This window comes from Plasmodium vinckei (genome assembly GCF_900681995.1).
Source record: "Plasmodium vinckei vinckei genome assembly, chromosome: PVVCY_12".
NCBI classification, from domain to species: Eukaryota; Apicomplexa; class Aconoidasida; order Haemosporida; family Plasmodiidae; genus Plasmodium; species Plasmodium vinckei.
Window position 1 is genome coordinate 1,528,870 of NC_051304.1, and position 17,242 is coordinate 1,546,111.

The following is a 17,242-nucleotide window of genomic DNA, read 5'->3' on the forward strand; positions in this document are numbered from 1 at the left end:
AATATTTATAATTTTCAAGCCGTTCATAGGATATATAAAACATAATGCTTTTATACATATTGCTTTTTATTTTTAAAAAATTATTACATTTTATGAAATATTTTTATTATTATAACTTGCAATAGTAAATAATTTGTTTTCTTTTGGCGGTTTAATTAAAATAGTAAGTGAATAATATCAGTAAAAGAGTATCAACAAATAAAGGTTGCATTTTTTATGGTTAGACAAGTTATATAAAAATAATATTAACATGTTAATGTTATTTCATTGCAATTATGTGGAGAGTATATTGTTTATAAATGGTTGTCTTAAAAAAATATGTAAAAAAAAATCGATTAAAAATGGGTAGAAAACAAATTATGCAATAAAATAAAAATTTAAAGAAATTAATAAATAAAATATTTTACTTTATAAGTAAAAATAGACATCGAAAAATTGTAATATCCACATATATTATTGCAAATGTTTTTTGTTTAGCACATTGTTTAATCCTTAAAAATAGGAGACTAAATTGTGTGCATTTATAATGAAAAAATTTTATATGCCCGAAAAAAAAAATAAAAACAAAGAAATGAAAAAATATTAAAGAATTAATTATTATACCAGTGAATGGTTGGGTAGTGGATAGTATAATAAACATTTATTGGTGTAACAAATTAATGGGTGTTAAAATAATCTGCAAGTTCATCTCTTATTTCCATTTCTCTGAATGTATAGCCAACAATCAATTGCCAAAAGCAAATGTATGTTAATACTGATCCACTAGTATATATAAGTTCATTGGGTAAATTTTTATTAACATTTAATGTCATACCTTGTATAACTAATTCAACAATTTTTTTTGTTGCATCCAAAACAACGGCTCCTATATTATCAGTTAGTGAACGTAATTGAATATCAGTCAGAGATTTGATATATGATAGTAAGTCATCATTTTGAAAATTTTTATTTTCTTTTAATGCTTTCAATTGATTTTCTAAAGAACTTATTTTTTTTTTTAAAAAAATAATATAATTTTTCGTATTAATTATTGGTAAGTCTTCATTAGTGGCTTGCTTAAATTTGGTATAAAACTCTTCTCCAACATCATTTTTTTTATTATGCTGACTTTTTGAATTATTATCATTTTCAGAAAGATAATTATTATTTTCATGTGCATTAATATTTTTTTCATATATGGGCATATGTAAGTTGTTGTTTTCGTCTTGTATATTAATTTCATTTTTTTTTTCTTCATCATAATTTGTAATAGTATCAGGTTGTGTGTTTATTAGTTCGGCTGAATTTAATGCCTCTCCAGGTTGCTTAAAATTATCAGTAAAAATATTATTAAAATATTTTTTAAAGTTAAAAATATCTTTTTGATTGTTTTGATTATTTTTGTCATATAGAGATTCATTTAGACTTAATCGGTAATCAGCATTTTTTAACATATAACCAGTGAGAATTATTTGTAAAAGGAAATTATATATTTTATCATAAGTAATTAAAACAGATATATCTAATGCATATTTTTGAATATTACCAATTATATTAAATATAATATTTTTTACAGCTTCTTTAACTCTTTCTGGTGTATTTTCAAAAAATAAATTTATAAGTTCATTTGGTGGTATACTACATATTTTATCAAAATATTTATTATTCGATTTTTCAAAATGTTTATTATTAGTTGGAAAAAATAATGGGAAATCATTTTTTTTTTTTGGCATAAATGCATTATTAATATTATTATTTATTGGTGAATTTGGATGGATATTATATTGGTGTGGTTTATAATATTTATTTTCTTCTCCACCTTTATTATCTTTTACATTATCAGTTTCATTTGGTTTATCAGGATTGAAAAAATCTTCTTCATCATCCTCTTCATCTTGATAACCTTCATAGTCATCTTCTTCATCTCTGTATTCGTATTCTTCATCGTCCTCCTCATCCGCTTCATCATAATAATCATCTTCCTCTTCCTCATAATAATTATCTGCTTCATCCTTATAATAGTCGTCGTCTTCTTCTTCTTCTTCTTCTTCAATATCTTCGTGACTTCTTTTTTCTTTTTCAATGTCTGCATCATTTTCTATAGTAGTTTGTTTAGTATTCCTTTTGTTTATGATATGTTTTTTTTTTTTTTTTCCCTTGACATTTGCTTTTTCTTTAGTCAGACTATTTATATGTTTTAAAATTTCTTTGCGTCGTTTATCTTCCAAGTGTTTTTTCCATTTTTCTCTCTTTTCCAAGTTTGTATCATTTTGGTTTTTTTTTAAAATAGGGTCTAAGGCTGTATTTAAATCTTTTAGGTTATCTTCTTTTTCATCATTTTGTAAGGTATTATCAAAAAGTCGAAATTTATTTAGGTTAAAAAATTCTGTAAAATTATTATTATTCTTAAAAAAATCGACAGTATTATTATTTATTATTATAGAATTATTGTTTATTTTTCTAAATGCTAAAATAGTATTTTTTTTGAATAAATTGTTTATTTTTGTTGAATGCCTGGTTGGTATAAAGAGATATTTTTTTTTTTTTTTTGAGTAGCTAGCTATTTTTGGAAATATTTTATCAATGGGAAGAATATCCTTTTGGCATTTGACCTGCTCAAACTTGACAATATAAATAACTGATAGAGCAATAAAACATTCCACAACAATTACATAAATCGATCTTAGCATGATACGGTTATATTATTTTGTGTGTTTTATGTTGTTTGTTTTTGTGTGTGAGTTATGCTAATATATTTGTCACTACGACAAAACGATTTTTATTTCCTTCATAGCATGGATATGATGGAAAAAACTGTTTAATACAGTTAAGTAGTAACATAACTGAATTTTAATAATATTTTTAATTCATTTTATTTTTCTCCACTCTCTAAATTATACTAGTTCGGAATTTATTTGATCAATAATGGGCTTATAAAAATTTATCAGTAAGATTTTTTTTTTTTGAATATTTTTAATTTCCTTTTGTACATTACTATTTTTTATATTATTTATTTGTTGGAATATAAAAAATTGATATAAACCAAAGGTTATATTTTTAAAGGTAAAATTTGGTCGAAATAAAAAATGTAAGTGAAAAAAAAAATGGAATTTCTTATTGCCTTATAATTATGCATATGAACATGTTAGGTAAAAAAAAATAATGAAAATGAAAATAAAAATTCAATTTATTTTTGGTATATAATTAAGAAAAGGAACAATTAATTAATATTAATTAAAGAAATAATTATATAATGGGAGTAATAAAATATAAAGCTTATATAATTTATATGTAAATATGATGTAGTGAAAAATATATTACCCCCTCGAACTTTATTTATTTCTAAAATGTGTCAATTAAATTTATAGGATTATATTTATGACGATACATTATATGGATTACAAAAATATATATATGTGTATTAAATATTTGGAGGTAAAAAATGTGCTATACTATGCAAACCATATATTGTTGTGCTTTCATAGTAGAGTGTGATTATATATGGAACCCAAAATGAAAAAGATGAAAAGAATAATTGGTTTTCATTTTAAAAGTAATGAATTATTTAAATAGGAAAGATACGTTTTCCTTTTCGATAAAGTTTACGAAAAAATATAATATTTCAATCAAATAAAATAAAATAAAATGAATATGGAAAAACAAAAAAAAATAAGGATAAAATGTTAAAATATTGTTTGTATGTATTTAGCCTAATATAACGAATACAATTGTATGTGGAGGTTTAAATTTGATTATTGTCTTTTTTTATATTTAGTTGAAAATACATCACTATTACCTACCTTACTATTAGTGGCATCATCAATATTTTTTTTTGTAATGGAAAAACTAGTAGAACCTAAAGTTATGGAACCTCTGTCTGCATCTTCAGTATTACTATGCTCATAAGGTCTTGAAAATTTATTTGAATATTTTAATTTCCAATTTAATAAGCTTTGTGAATTTCTAATTGCTCTAGTATTTAAACTTAATAAAGAAGGGGCCATATTATTAATAGAACTAGCAGCATATTTGTCTGCTGTATTTATATAATTTTCTGAATACTTAAAAGTATTTTTAACTAATGATTCATGAGGATTTCCTTTTAAAATAGATTTTGAAATATGTTTAAGATATTTTTTATTTTTTTTTAATTGATCATGTTCACTATTATTATTTGTATTCATATTTGAACTTAGAATATCTTTTATTGTAACTTTATCGTATTTCCAATATTGTTCTATAGATATATTATTTAAGGGTTGAAAATATAAATACCATTTTTTATTATTATTTGGGTCATCATTATTATTTAGTAAACTTTCTTTATGTTTTATTTTGTTATTATAATCGTAATATATATTATCTAAATTTAAATTATTTAAAACTTTATTTTTAAAGTTTCTTAAATTTTCTTTTGACTCTAAAATGTCGTCTATCCCATTTATATCTCGTTCCTTTGGAGGCTCAAATGGGCAGTACTTTTTGTAATTCATCCTGTCGTAGTTTTGCAGTAACCTTTTATGTAACCTTTTCTGTATTTTTTGATGGTAGGATTTACTATATTATCTTATGTTTGCATTCCCTATTAGTGTGACAATTTTTTATTTCAGATATATTTTTTCCGTCTTTATCATTAGTGTATGCTTTGGTATACCTTTTCTTATGCTCTTTTTGTGAATATTTGATCAATTTACATGCCTCATGAGGTTGTAAATTTTCAAACACACATAAGGATCTTCATAAATATAGGCATATAAATTGGTGTTTTAGAAATGACCTTATTTTGGCATACTTAGAATGGTATTTTTTTATTACTCAATTTTTTTTTTTTTTTTTTTTTTTAAATTAAGTAAAAACATGTTTTCCCTTTCTTCTTTATTATTATATTTTCCCCATAAAATATATACTCATAAAAATTTATATTTACCCCAATATATATAATTATATGTAAAATATGTAAATAGTAATAAGGCAATAAATAGGTATTGCATTACTTGTTTGATATTTTTTATATACCATTTTTCTATTTTTTTTTTTTTTTTTTTTTTCAGTTCCATTCCGTGCCATATATACCTTGAGTTTACATAGTTTTTTAAGAATATTTTTTATGAAATATATATTAATTTTTTTTAAAGGTATTAATATAGTTTATTTATATTTTTTAAATGAGTTGTTGTGATAAACTTTCCATTGAATTGGGTATGAAAACTTGATTGAACTTTAGGGATTTTTTCTCTTTTGTTTTTAGGCTATTTAGGAGAATATAAAAAACAAAATTATATAGTAAGCATTTATTACAGTATTATATATATATGTATAAGACCAAGTAACTTATAATTCAAGACTTAGAAGAAGTATATTTTTAATATAAAATAAGAATGTGCAAGAATATTTGTTAATATTGTTGAAGTTTCAAAATTATCGTAAAATAGCTATATAACACAATTAATAATAACTTTATAACTTTTTTTATTATGATGCTAAGTTGTGGTTATTAAACTTTTCAGTAGTAAATAATATAATAGATTTTAAATAAATAAAAATTAAAAAAAAAAAAAAAAAGGAAAATGCTATATTTAATTTATATAAATTTATAAATTATGAAAGGGATAATATTGATTGGATATTTATTACTTATAGCATGTTTAAATTATTTTTACGTTCAAGGGGCATATTTTTATGTAAAAGAAGGTGTTGAAAAATGCTTTGTTGAGACAGTTACAAAAAATGTTATTATAGTAGCATCATATGATAATTATGGATCAAAAGGTTAGTCAATTTACTTCTTACTCTTTTTTATTTTGTTTGATTTGTACTTATGTGTGTTAGATTGCTTATCCCCATGTTTATATAAATTTACAATCTTATTTTCCTCTACAAATTTACAATCTTATTTCCCTCTACAAATTTACAATCTTATTTTCCTCTACAAATTTACAATCTTATTTTCCTCTACAAATTTACAATCTTATTTTCCTCTACAAATTTACAATCTTATTTTCCTCTACAAATTTACAATCTTATTTTCCTCTACAAATTTACAATCTTATTTTCCTCTACAAATTTACAATCTTATTTTCCTCTACAAATTTACAGAACTAAAATGCTTGATCAATGTGAAAAATAAAAATGGGCATGTTTTGTATACCCACGATGCATCCCAAATGATTAGAGGTAAGAGATATAGTTTATTGAAATAATATTTTATCCCTACATTTGGTATATAAGATGATTATTTGATTGTCTATAAATATTTTTATGTATTTTTCAAAATAATGTTTAGGAAAAATATCGTATATGGCAAAAACAAGTGGGCTACATTATATTTGCATTTTATGTCCTTCAAATAATTGGTTTAAAGATACATCAGTAAAATGGACAATGTCGATTGAAGTTGGTGGATCAGATATTGATTTTAATGAAACTGCAAAAAAATCAGAACTAAGTAAAACATCAAGTACTTTACAAAGTTTAAAAAGAAAATTTCATTCTATGAAGTCACACCAAACGCATCAAAAGCTAATAGTAAGACTTGCTTTATAATTTTGTTTTAGCACATACAATGTTATCATATATTTTTACATTTTTGTGTTGCATATATATGAGAATATGGACACTTATTTTATGCATAAATATGGATATTATTCATTTTTTTTACCTTAGGCGGACAATATGCATGAGCATAACAAAAATGTTCATAAAAATATGATCTATTGTTACATTATAGAAATTATTATATTAATAGCAATAACAGGGTATTCTATAATGCATTTAAAGAATTATTTTAAAGCAAACAAATTAATGTGACATACTCTAATGCATCCATATTTCCTAATAAACATATTTTTAAAATGTACGTGCATGCATATTATATATGTGCTCGTATATTATTATTGATAATGCCATTTTATATATGATTTTTTTTTTTGAAAAATTTAAAGTGAAACACTTGTTTGAGTAAAAAATAAATTAATCTATGTATTTAAAAAAATAAAAAATATTTCCACATTTTTACAATTAAAAAAAAGTATACGCATATACATGCGTGTAATATTTGATAGGCAATTTAGACCAATTTAAAAAAAAAAAAATTAAATAATAAAAATAGCAAATGAAAAATAAATATACATTTGTAACAGCTTAAAGAAAAAAATGGAAAAATAAAACGAAAAAAATGTAAAATAATTCAATAAATTAGCATTTATAAACTACTTTGTCTTTTTTGACGTAGTAAATTGGTGCACCGTCCATTTCGTTCAAGGAGTTAATAATTTTTCGTAGGGTCGCGATATCCAACTTTGCAAGGTGAGGCATTTTTTCTTTGTTGCCCAAGATGATCTGAAAGGAGGGAATGAAAAATGGATAGATAAATAAATGAAAAATGAATGAGAAATGAATGAATTATAAATAAATAAATGAAAAACGGGAAGGCGTACCAGGTCGAGAAGGGCTTCGTCTCGTAATCCATCACCGGGGTCGTTGAGGGTAACATTTTCGACGATCAATCTTTCTATTTCTTTAACATCAAGAGGTGTTGCTTTAGCACTAGCAGATTTGTTGTTGTCTATCATTAGATTATCATCCTGGTTATCTTTTGATTTATTTGTTTTATTTTTTTTTCTACTAGTAGTTTGTTTTTCAGCTGTTCTTTTTTTTGTTTTCGTTTTAGTTTTTCTATTGATTGATTTATGAATATATTCTTCATCATCGTCATCTTCATAGTCTTCCTCTTCTTCATCGTCCTCTTCATACTCATCTTCTGATTCAACAATTTCTTCTCCAAATAGAGTATACATTAATAATTTTTTAGCATAATTGACATCTACACTTGTTACATATCTATTTAGTTTTAATTTTGCATGAGATGAAGCTATACGAATAATGGCTTCTAGGGTTCTTGGTGTAACACCTTGTATAATTTTATTGTGGGAATACTTAGCAGCTTTTTCTCTTAAGTCTGCATATAATTCAGTAATAACTTCACATGCTTCATCACTAACTTCTGGATATGGTTTCCATCCATCAGTTCTTTGTTTTTCATTATAAAATACATTTTTAACATAATGTAAATATTTTTTAAAAAATGGGACAGTTAATATTTCATGTTCTACACCATCTTTATCATAATATATCATTTCATCTCTATTTGCAAATATAGGAGTTTCAAATTCTTCATTATCTTGAGCATTATTTGGATCATTATTATTATTATTGTTTACTTCTCTTTCATTATATATACTAATATGTTGAGCCTTTTGATTAATATCATAGCTATCTGCTTGTATAACAAAATTCTTTTGGCTATTTCGATTTTCATTTAATATTGGTTTTGCTTTTTCTGTGACATTTCTTAAAACGGATTCTGCAATTCTTTCATCATCTTTTTCAGTGGTACTATCTCTAACTAAAAATATCAAGTCAAAACGGGAAAGTAAAGATGGTTCGAATTGTAATTGTTGTCCCATATCAAGGGAATCATTCCAACAACCATATAATGGGTTAGCTGCTGCTAAGACTGTACATCTAGCATTTAATGTGGTATGTATACCAGCTTTTGCAACAGTAACAGTTTGTTGTTCCATAACTTCATGAATTGCTACTCTATCAGTTTGTTGCATTTTATCAAATTCATCAATACATACAACTCTTCGATCACCCATAACCATAGCTCCTCCTTCAACAACACGTTCACCTGTATCTTGATCAGTTACAATAGCTGCTGTTAAACCGACACCTGATGAACCTCTACCTGTTGCTGAAACAGTACCTGGCATGATACTCATAACATAACGTAATAATTGTGATTTACCACAACTTGGATCACCAACCAACATTATATGTATATCTCCTCTTATATGATGAGAAGGTAATGCACGTTCTGTACCTCCTGCTAACATAAGTACAATTCCCTTTTTTACAATATCTTGACCACATATAGATGGAGCAAAAGAATAACCTAATATATCTATAGTGTTTTGTTTTTTTGCAAATGCATGGAAATTTTTTTTATCCGCTTCAGAAATAAATAAATTAGTATCATATGTTTCTTTATTTTTAACTAAAACATTGTTAGCTATTAAGAATGATCTACCTAATCCACTATTAGTACTATTGGCTTGTCCACAGCTAGCTCTATAAACACCCCAAACTCTAACTCGATCTCCACATTTTACAATATCACATAAATCATCTTCTACAATTACTTCTACCCATCTTGGCATTTGACCAGTTGGTGCATCTTCAGGTGTTTCTTGAATAACAAACTTTTGATGATTTTTATATTTACATAATCCTATTTCATGTCTGTGCATAATTTTACCTTCTGGATCTGAGGCTGGAGGTCTTCCAGAATCTTTTGCTGTTTTATCGAAATCTGTTATATCATAATGTGGCCTTAAATGAACAGTTTTTTCTTCGCTTCGAACATCTGCATTTATATCATGTACAGCTTCACCAATATAAACAGATTGTACTAACTTAGGTTGAACTGTAGAACATTTATTTACTACACCTTCAACTGCAACTAATTTATTAATCATTGAACTTTGTAAACCTCTTGGAGTTACATGATGTCTACCTAACCAACCAGATATACCTATTTTAGGGCATTCTATATCAATTTTACTATCTTGAGATTTCCATAATTCTTTTATAGCAGCTTGATAAGCTGGTAATGCTAAATAAGGTTCTTTTATTAGACATTTGGCTAGTAATTCAAATTGTTCATTACCTGTTTGAAAATTATTGATATTACATATCAATCTTTGATGTATAATTATGTTAGGTATATTTTTATCTACCATTTTATTATATTCTTCTGTAGCATCAGCTCTTAGTTCTGTTATTTTTTGGTGTATATATTTATTTGTCTGAACAAACAATAAGAAACCTTCTAACAATTGCTTATACTTTTGTTGTGTAAAAACAACACTTTGTCTTCCTGACTCATATTCACTAATAATATTGTCATTTATTTTTTGTAGTTTTCTTTCTTTACTTTCTTTATCTAATCGCATTGAATTATCTAAGATTGATGAATTATTTATGGAAGAATCCATTAATGTATAATTTATTAGTGAATTATTGTATGCCCGAAAATCGGACCTCCTTGATGGAGTAACACTTTTTTGTATGCTTAGATTTTCCATTTTGTCAAATATATATATCGATAATATTATAAATAATTATATAATTATAAAATTGACATGAAAGATTTTTTAATAGACTTGTAAACGGTTTCTTCCAAAGGGGGGAAGTGTTATTATATATACAAAATAAAATAAAAAAGGGAAGATAAAAAAAAAGGTTGATAAAGTATAAAGATATTGAAATTATATTACATGGTATGTAATAAAAACAATAATAAATAGTATTAAAAATATATATTAAACATATTTGGCATTGGTTAAAGGGGATGTAATAATACAAGCGCACACACACACACGTACTATGAATATATGTGTGTTTACACTACTATTGAGTGTAGTATCAAATGTAGTAATAATAATGTAAAAGCTATGGGCGCATGTATATTAACATTGTATGCCAATTGTTTTCGTGTGTAATTATGTATTATATATATGTATATATTTTTTTAATATATTATATTTTTTTTATAGCTTTTAAATTATTTAATAAAAATAATTAAAAGGCTTTATGCGCTTAGTACTTGAATATATACATACTATTTTTTATGACAATTAAAAAAAAAATAATATATTCACATTTTATCAGGAACAGAAAACGATATGCATATTAAAATACGCAAACATAAAAATACAGGAATTAAGATTATGTCCACATTATTGTCATATATCACTTTTTTTTACATTAAAAATGTAAAGAAAATATGTGAAAAATAAATTATTTCATATTTCATACATAATTAATAAGGAAAAAGTCAATTATTTTTACAAAAATAATATACACATTTTAATTGCACATTAGGTATTAAAAATATATCGCATGTAAGTTTTTTATATTGCTAAAAATAGTTGGGGTAAAAAATAAGCATTCACAAGTGCGCATGAAAATAGGAAAAAATTAATGAAAAAAAAAATGAAATATATATATATTTTTTATTTGTATTTTATTTGAAATGTCTTAAAAAATGTATATTTATTTTAGAAAGTCCCTTGGACATCATTAGTACAAAATGGGTATTTTTTTTTTCCCTTATTTTTTTCAGCATTTTTTTCGGCATTTTTTTCCGTAATTTTATATATATACGTTTTGAGGATTATTTTGAATTGGTAAAAAAATAAATATCTCTACACACTTTTGAGGATAATTATAAGGACAAAAAATGGATAGAGTAAAATTGGGATATATATACATAACGATTTAGTATTACGATTATTTTAATGTTTTTTAATTGAAAAGGAGGTGTATATATTTAGACTTGAAATAGTTTCGAGGAAATACTATTACCCATGATTAATGAACGGTTTTAATTTTAACATATAATTATTTTTTATTATATTATGGAATAAAGTATTACATTTTCTCCTTTAAAAAATTTATACATAAATACGTAAAGAGAAAAAAGAAAAAAAAATATAAATATTTCACATATATTTTCTTAAGTACTATTATAATGTAAAAATCTGAATAATAATATTATAAATTTATAATAGGTGTAAAAAATAGTATATTAAATAAAATTTAATAAAAAATAATGTATATTACCCAAGGATACATATGCTCACATATATATGATTGTATGTACAAATAATCATATAGCTATGTACTTATTAATAAATACATAGGTAAGCTTATGTTTGTGTAATTTTATAAAAAAAATTTAATTAATAATTAACATGGTAGTAATGCTAACAAGAAGTTTGATTAATTTATATGGCACTATTGGCATACATTTTATTCCATTCTCTTGCAACATTTTCAGCATCCTTTTTATCTTGTTTAAAATGTTCAGCAACTTTTGAATCTAAAGGATCATCAGGTTCTGGTGATGACAACAAAGCTTGTATGCTCAGTAATACAGTTCTTATTTGTAATGCTGGACTCCATTTATCTTTTAATATATCTAAGCATATTCTTCCTAACTTATCCTATAAAATTTGGGAAAAAAATATATTTATTTATTTATTATAAAATAAAGAGTCAAACACACACATAGCTACAAATCTCTATGTTTTTCCAAATTCAAATATCTCGTTAAAATGTATATGAATATGATTATAAGCGTGTAAATATGATGCAAATGGTATTATAATAATAATTTTTTTGAACTTACAATATTGGGATGATATATTTTTGTTAGAAATCGAACTTTTGGGGGTTCCATTGGGTATTGCTCAGGCAAAAAAAGTTCTAACTTATAGGAGCCACCTATGATAAGCAAATAAATGAATAATATATTTATAATGTACTAATAGTGTATATTATAAAGAAGGATGTGTGATTATGCAAACCTTCATATGGAGTTCCTTCAGGGCCATTTATTTTAATGTCAAAGTGCCTATAATTTTCGGGAACAGGGGCAGCAACAATACCGGGGGCTATGCATAAAAAATAAAAATATTCATAAAGTTGTATATATATATAAGATAGTAGTGTAAATTGTATGCAAAAAAAAGTAAACTTAATGTAGGTGTTTGTAATGTGTAAAGGGGCATGGGAATAGTAGTAATTTGTTTTTGCTTTTATTTTTACGTGGTTCATTTGCTAAGTTTTGTGTTTCCTTTATTATCCTTCTTGGTATTGACATATTCTATAAGTTGGTTATATATATATATATTAAAACAAGAGAAAAATAAGAAAAAATAACGGAAAGAAAAGCGGAAAGTAGAATATGTTAGGAAAAGGGGTTAAACCGATTATAGGGTGTTATATATATTGTCTCTGTATAAAAAAAAAATGTTTATATATTTTATTATATTCCATGTGTGAATAAATAAGTATGAGTAAATAAGTATAAATAAATAAGATGAATAAATATAAAAAAATATATACTATATGAAATATATTATATAATATTAATTTTTTAAGCAATCTTTAACCTTTTTGATTTTAATATTTTCTGGTATTTCAAGAGACTTTTCATTATATTATAAATATTCTTCTACCAAATGACGTATTAGTGATATAATATAAATAATACATGAAAATGAAAAGAAATAATACGCCGTTTTAATTATTACTAAAATGATTTATTTATGATATTTATGCATATTTATGCATATTCATGTTTATTTATGCTTATTTTTTTTTATTATATATTTCCAATATTATTGTGGAAATCGCTGTGTTAGTTTTACTACGTATTTTGGTGGCTTCATTAATTTGGCCGTTATATATGCATAAAATAATTATTATATATACATAAAATATTTTATACATATAATAGTTTTCCCCCTTTTATATGGTATATATATTAAATAAAACCACCTAAAATGAATATATATAAGCACCTTAATAAATTGCTTTACAAAAATTTTCATGCTTTATAAAAAATTTCATGCTTTTTAAAATTTTTCACGCTTTATTTGTTACTAGCTTTTCTGTTCTTATTTAAATGTGGAACCTTTTTAATCACATATTTATATTCACAAATAATCATAAAAATTAAACTATTATCCAACCATTTTTATGAACTAACAAAATTGTAATAAATAAATAAATATTTTTTTTTACAAATTTCTCTATTTTTTCAATACACTTCTATATATAAATCGTTGGGAAAAGGCAGTGTATTTTTTATATATAAAAAGGGTATTTAGTAAAAGGGCAATATAGGTGTAGATTCTTTTGCTACTAAAATATATTCTTATTACATATACTTAAGTATATATAATTTTATAGTATTTTATTTAATTAGATGAATAAGCAAAATGTACACAAATTACATATTATCTTAGCATATATAAAAATATTTGACGCATCCGATAGGTCGTATTAAAATTTACGCTAAAATTTTTATATAAATTAATTTCCTGAATAGACTTATTCAAGGAATAAGGGATAAGGGTCTTTTTAATTACGATTTTTCAATCATCAAATATATGGATATAAAACGGAGCAGTATGATAATATCTTAGTGTAAGGAAAATAATTTCCTAACATTTTCAGACATATTTAACTTAAGAAAATTAATTGTATATTTATAGGAAATGAATTTCCTAACATTTTTTATTATTTATCAAGTTTTATAAAAAAATGTAAATATAACCAACATATGAAATAATAAAAAAATAATTATATTAGATATGTATATTTTTTGACGGTGTTGTAATGTAGATTGAGATTGTTATTTATTATATTATTTCTACTATTTAAGTAATCATGCATTATAATCAATGAATAAGGGGATACGGTATTATGTGTGTATATATGTATGTGGTAATAAGAGTACAAATTCAAAAGGGCAATAAATTTGTATGTACATGGCAAGTGGTTAGGCTGAATTTTTGTTTAATTCTTCTTGTGTACAAGATAGTGTCTTCCTTTTGTATAATAATAATACAGCTGTATTATAATCACTACATCCTCCAAATAAATCAAGAGAGGAGAAATTATGAAGACTTACTTTATCATCATCCATTTTAAACCATGATGGTTCATTATTACTTTTATTTTTTTTAACTCTTGGGCCATTATCATCATACTGTAAATCTTTATTTATACGATTTCTCATTTTTTTCCATGCAATATAATGTCCACTTTCTTCATTTCTTCCTTTGTGTGTAATAACTGAAATTAATTCATATTCTCCATTTGGAATTTCAATGAATTCTTTTTTTTCATCAAGTTGGGTCGTTGGGTTTTGAGATGGATTGTCACCTTCATTTGTTTCTTCTTTTGCATTGGGTGTTTTGATATCCTTTCGGTTCATAATAATATTTCGAGCGATTTTTAGATCGGCTTTTATTTTATCTGAACAGAAATCATAAATATCAAAAATTTCTGGGAAGGAAACTTTTCTACATATTTTGGCAGTAACAACAGAAACAGTATTACTTGTATCTACAATGCGTTTTGATTCAAATCGTAAAAAATGTACAATTAAATAAGGAGGTAATGAATCAATTTCTGATTTTTTTTCATATAATGTATCTTCTTTATCATTTTCATTTTTTTTTTTTTTAATTTTTTCGATCAATGATAATCTAATACCTTCATGAAGATGATTTACAGGGGTATTTTGTGTCCCCATATAACAAATTAATTTATTATGAAATTCTTCTGTTAATTCGAAATTGTTATCTTGTTCTTCTTCTGTTTTGTCTGCTTTAGTTTTGTCTGCTTCAGTTTTGTCCGCTTCTGTTTTGTCTGCTTTAGTTTTGTCTGCTTCAGTGTTTTGTGGTGATTCTTTTTTTTTATTGGGGTCATCATCCTGTTCTATGCATTTAATTTTTCCCACTATTTTAAATGAAAAAAGTTTATCAATAATTTTTGATTCTGTATGTTCATTTAATGAAGTAAGAATGGCATTCATACATTCTTCTGCATCTTGTTGTGCATATTGTTTTGTTCTTACATTGACAGTTTTAAATTTTGGAAAAACATCTCTAAAAGCTTTTAATAATTCTAAGGGAACATATGGTTCTGATGATTTTCCAAATGTTTTAGAAAAATGTATATAACAATCAAATAAAATATCTTTATTTGATCTGAATCCAAGACTTTTTGGTTTTTTTATATTACATAAAAATTCTCCTAAATCATTAAAAGAAGTTAAAAATTGCAAAACTGCATTAAAATAACAAGTGTTTCCTAAATTGACTATACCTTGATCTTCGAAAATTATATTTTTATCGTCATTAAATTTTTCTTTATCTTCTTTTGATAAATCTTCTACAAATGTAATTTTATCAGGTTTTTCAGCTAATGCTTCTGAGGACCCTACTAGCATAATTTTATCATTATTTTTTATGTTCAATGTTTGTAAATCAGTGTCATCTTTTATGAGTCCTTTGTACATTAGCTTTTGCTTTTCTGCAGGGACCGCAGTCAATTTCCTAAAAATGGTGGAAAATGTTGAAAAAAGTTGAAAAATGTTGGAAAAAATTAACATGCACTTGTGCCACCTTAATATTTCACGCACATATAGACGAAAACGAGTTAGGTCAATTTGTTTGTAAGACAAAAATGTAAGGGATAAAAAAGAAATAAGTATCAAATTAAATATATACACATTATTTAAATAGGGACTTTAAGAATGTCTATTTGTTCGGTCTATATAGAATAAGAGAAAAATATAATAAAGGCATACACACATGTACATATATTTTTTATTTATTGAATTACCATAACTGTTCTTTAAATAATGCTATTGGTTCATTTATATTAAGCTCGAGATCATTGTAAACATTTGTTTTCCATTTGACTGTCACCTTAACTATTGTCATTTTTTATCATGTATATATGTGTATATATATATTATGTCCGTTTTTTATACAAATTTCGATTTCTTTATAATAAAACATAAAAATTATAAAAATACAAAAAAATAAAATTAAAAAATTATTATTATATAATATGATTAATACGAAATTGTATTATATAGCCATATAAATGCTAGTCAGTATACAATTGAAAATGTGGAATTACAATATTTCTTATTTATACCATACAAATCGATTTTTCAAAAAAAAACATATACACTATTTATAAGATAAATAATTGCTATAATAATATGGCTATAGTTATACGCAAAAAGAGAAAATAATTAAAATGCCAATTCATAATAACTAAATTAAGTGAAATAAAATTTTAAGAAAATAAAGCACAGAAAAAGGTCGTTATACATAAAGAAATAATTTCAGTATAGGGATATTATTATGGATCAAAATTAAAAAATAAGAAGTATATGATAAAAGAAAATAATTGAAAATGAAAAAGGTAATAATGTTATAACATTCGAATGGAATTTTATTTAATATTTTTACTTTATTTTTCTGATTTATTTAAATTAATACAAATAAGGAGAGCTTGTTGAAGCTGATAAATAATTGAAGTTTTCATTCTAAAAGTGAATACTATATATATACTCTCATTTGTCACTACTTTTTTAGTTATACAATTTTCTGCTACATATATATAAGACTATTAAGGTTAGTAGGTCTGTAGTAAATCTTGAGTATATCTAAAGTTGGAGTTCACAATAATATATATGTGTGTGTATGAAAAATAAAATCTAACTTAGGACAAAACAATTGTGCTATATTTGTGTTAGTTGTGAAATGAAGCCAAAAATGTGTATGCATATACCCCTTATAAATATGTGATCATAATTTTGCTT

General features: G+C 24.2%; 6 protein-coding genes across 6 annotated transcripts; 1 reads left to right on the forward strand and 5 right to left on the reverse strand.

The window, feature by feature from the left end:
- Nucleotides 1-656: 656 nt before the first annotated feature.
- PVVCY_1204220 (conserved protein, unknown function) lies at nucleotides 657-2,669 on the reverse strand (the record flags this gene model as incomplete). Its single annotated transcript, XM_008625431.2, has 1 exon — nucleotides 657-2,669. One exon carries the CDS (start codon nucleotides 2,667-2,669, stop codon nucleotides 657-659), a length of 2,013 nt encoding a protein of 670 aa, XP_008623653.2.
- A 1,062-nt stretch (nucleotides 2,670-3,731) lies between these two features.
- Nucleotides 3,732-4,472, reverse strand: PVVCY_1204230 (conserved Plasmodium protein, unknown function; the record flags this gene model as incomplete). Its single annotated transcript, XM_008625432.1, has 1 exon — nucleotides 3,732-4,472. One exon carries the CDS (start codon nucleotides 4,470-4,472, stop codon nucleotides 3,732-3,734), a length of 741 nt encoding a protein of 246 aa, XP_008623654.1.
- Nucleotides 4,473-5,579: 1,107 nt separating this feature from the next.
- On the forward strand, nucleotides 5,580-6,786 carry PVVCY_1204240 (transmembrane emp24 domain-containing protein, putative; the record flags this gene model as incomplete). Its single annotated transcript, XM_008625433.1, has 4 exons — nucleotides 5,580-5,748; nucleotides 6,076-6,153; nucleotides 6,263-6,504; nucleotides 6,643-6,786. The coding sequence occupies 4 exons, from the start codon at nucleotides 5,580-5,582 to the stop codon at nucleotides 6,784-6,786; spliced, it is 633 nt and encodes a 210-aa protein (XP_008623655.1).
- Nucleotides 6,787-7,173: 387 nt separating this feature from the next.
- Nucleotides 7,174-10,127, reverse strand: PVVCY_1204250 (DNA replication licensing factor MCM3, putative; the record flags this gene model as incomplete). The annotated part of the gene is made up of 2 exons (XM_008625434.1): nucleotides 7,174-7,317; nucleotides 7,416-10,127. 2 exons carry the CDS (start codon nucleotides 10,125-10,127, stop codon nucleotides 7,174-7,176), a joined length of 2,856 nt encoding a protein of 951 aa, XP_008623656.1.
- Nucleotides 10,128-11,831: 1,704 nt separating this feature from the next.
- PVVCY_1204260 (ubiquitin-conjugating enzyme E2 N, putative) lies at nucleotides 11,832-12,709 on the reverse strand (the record flags this gene model as incomplete). The annotated part of the gene is made up of 4 exons (XM_008625435.1): nucleotides 11,832-12,050; nucleotides 12,236-12,330; nucleotides 12,414-12,500; nucleotides 12,655-12,709. 4 exons carry the CDS (start codon nucleotides 12,707-12,709, stop codon nucleotides 11,832-11,834), a joined length of 456 nt encoding a protein of 151 aa, XP_008623657.1.
- Nucleotides 12,710-14,395: 1,686 nt separating this feature from the next.
- On the reverse strand, nucleotides 14,396-16,349 carry PVVCY_1204270 (ubiquitin carboxyl-terminal hydrolase 14, putative; the record flags this gene model as incomplete). Its single annotated transcript, XM_008625436.1, has 2 exons — nucleotides 14,396-15,959; nucleotides 16,249-16,349. The coding sequence occupies 2 exons, from the start codon at nucleotides 16,347-16,349 to the stop codon at nucleotides 14,396-14,398; spliced, it is 1,665 nt and encodes a 554-aa protein (XP_008623658.1).
- Between the last annotated feature and the right edge of the window lie 893 nt (nucleotides 16,350-17,242).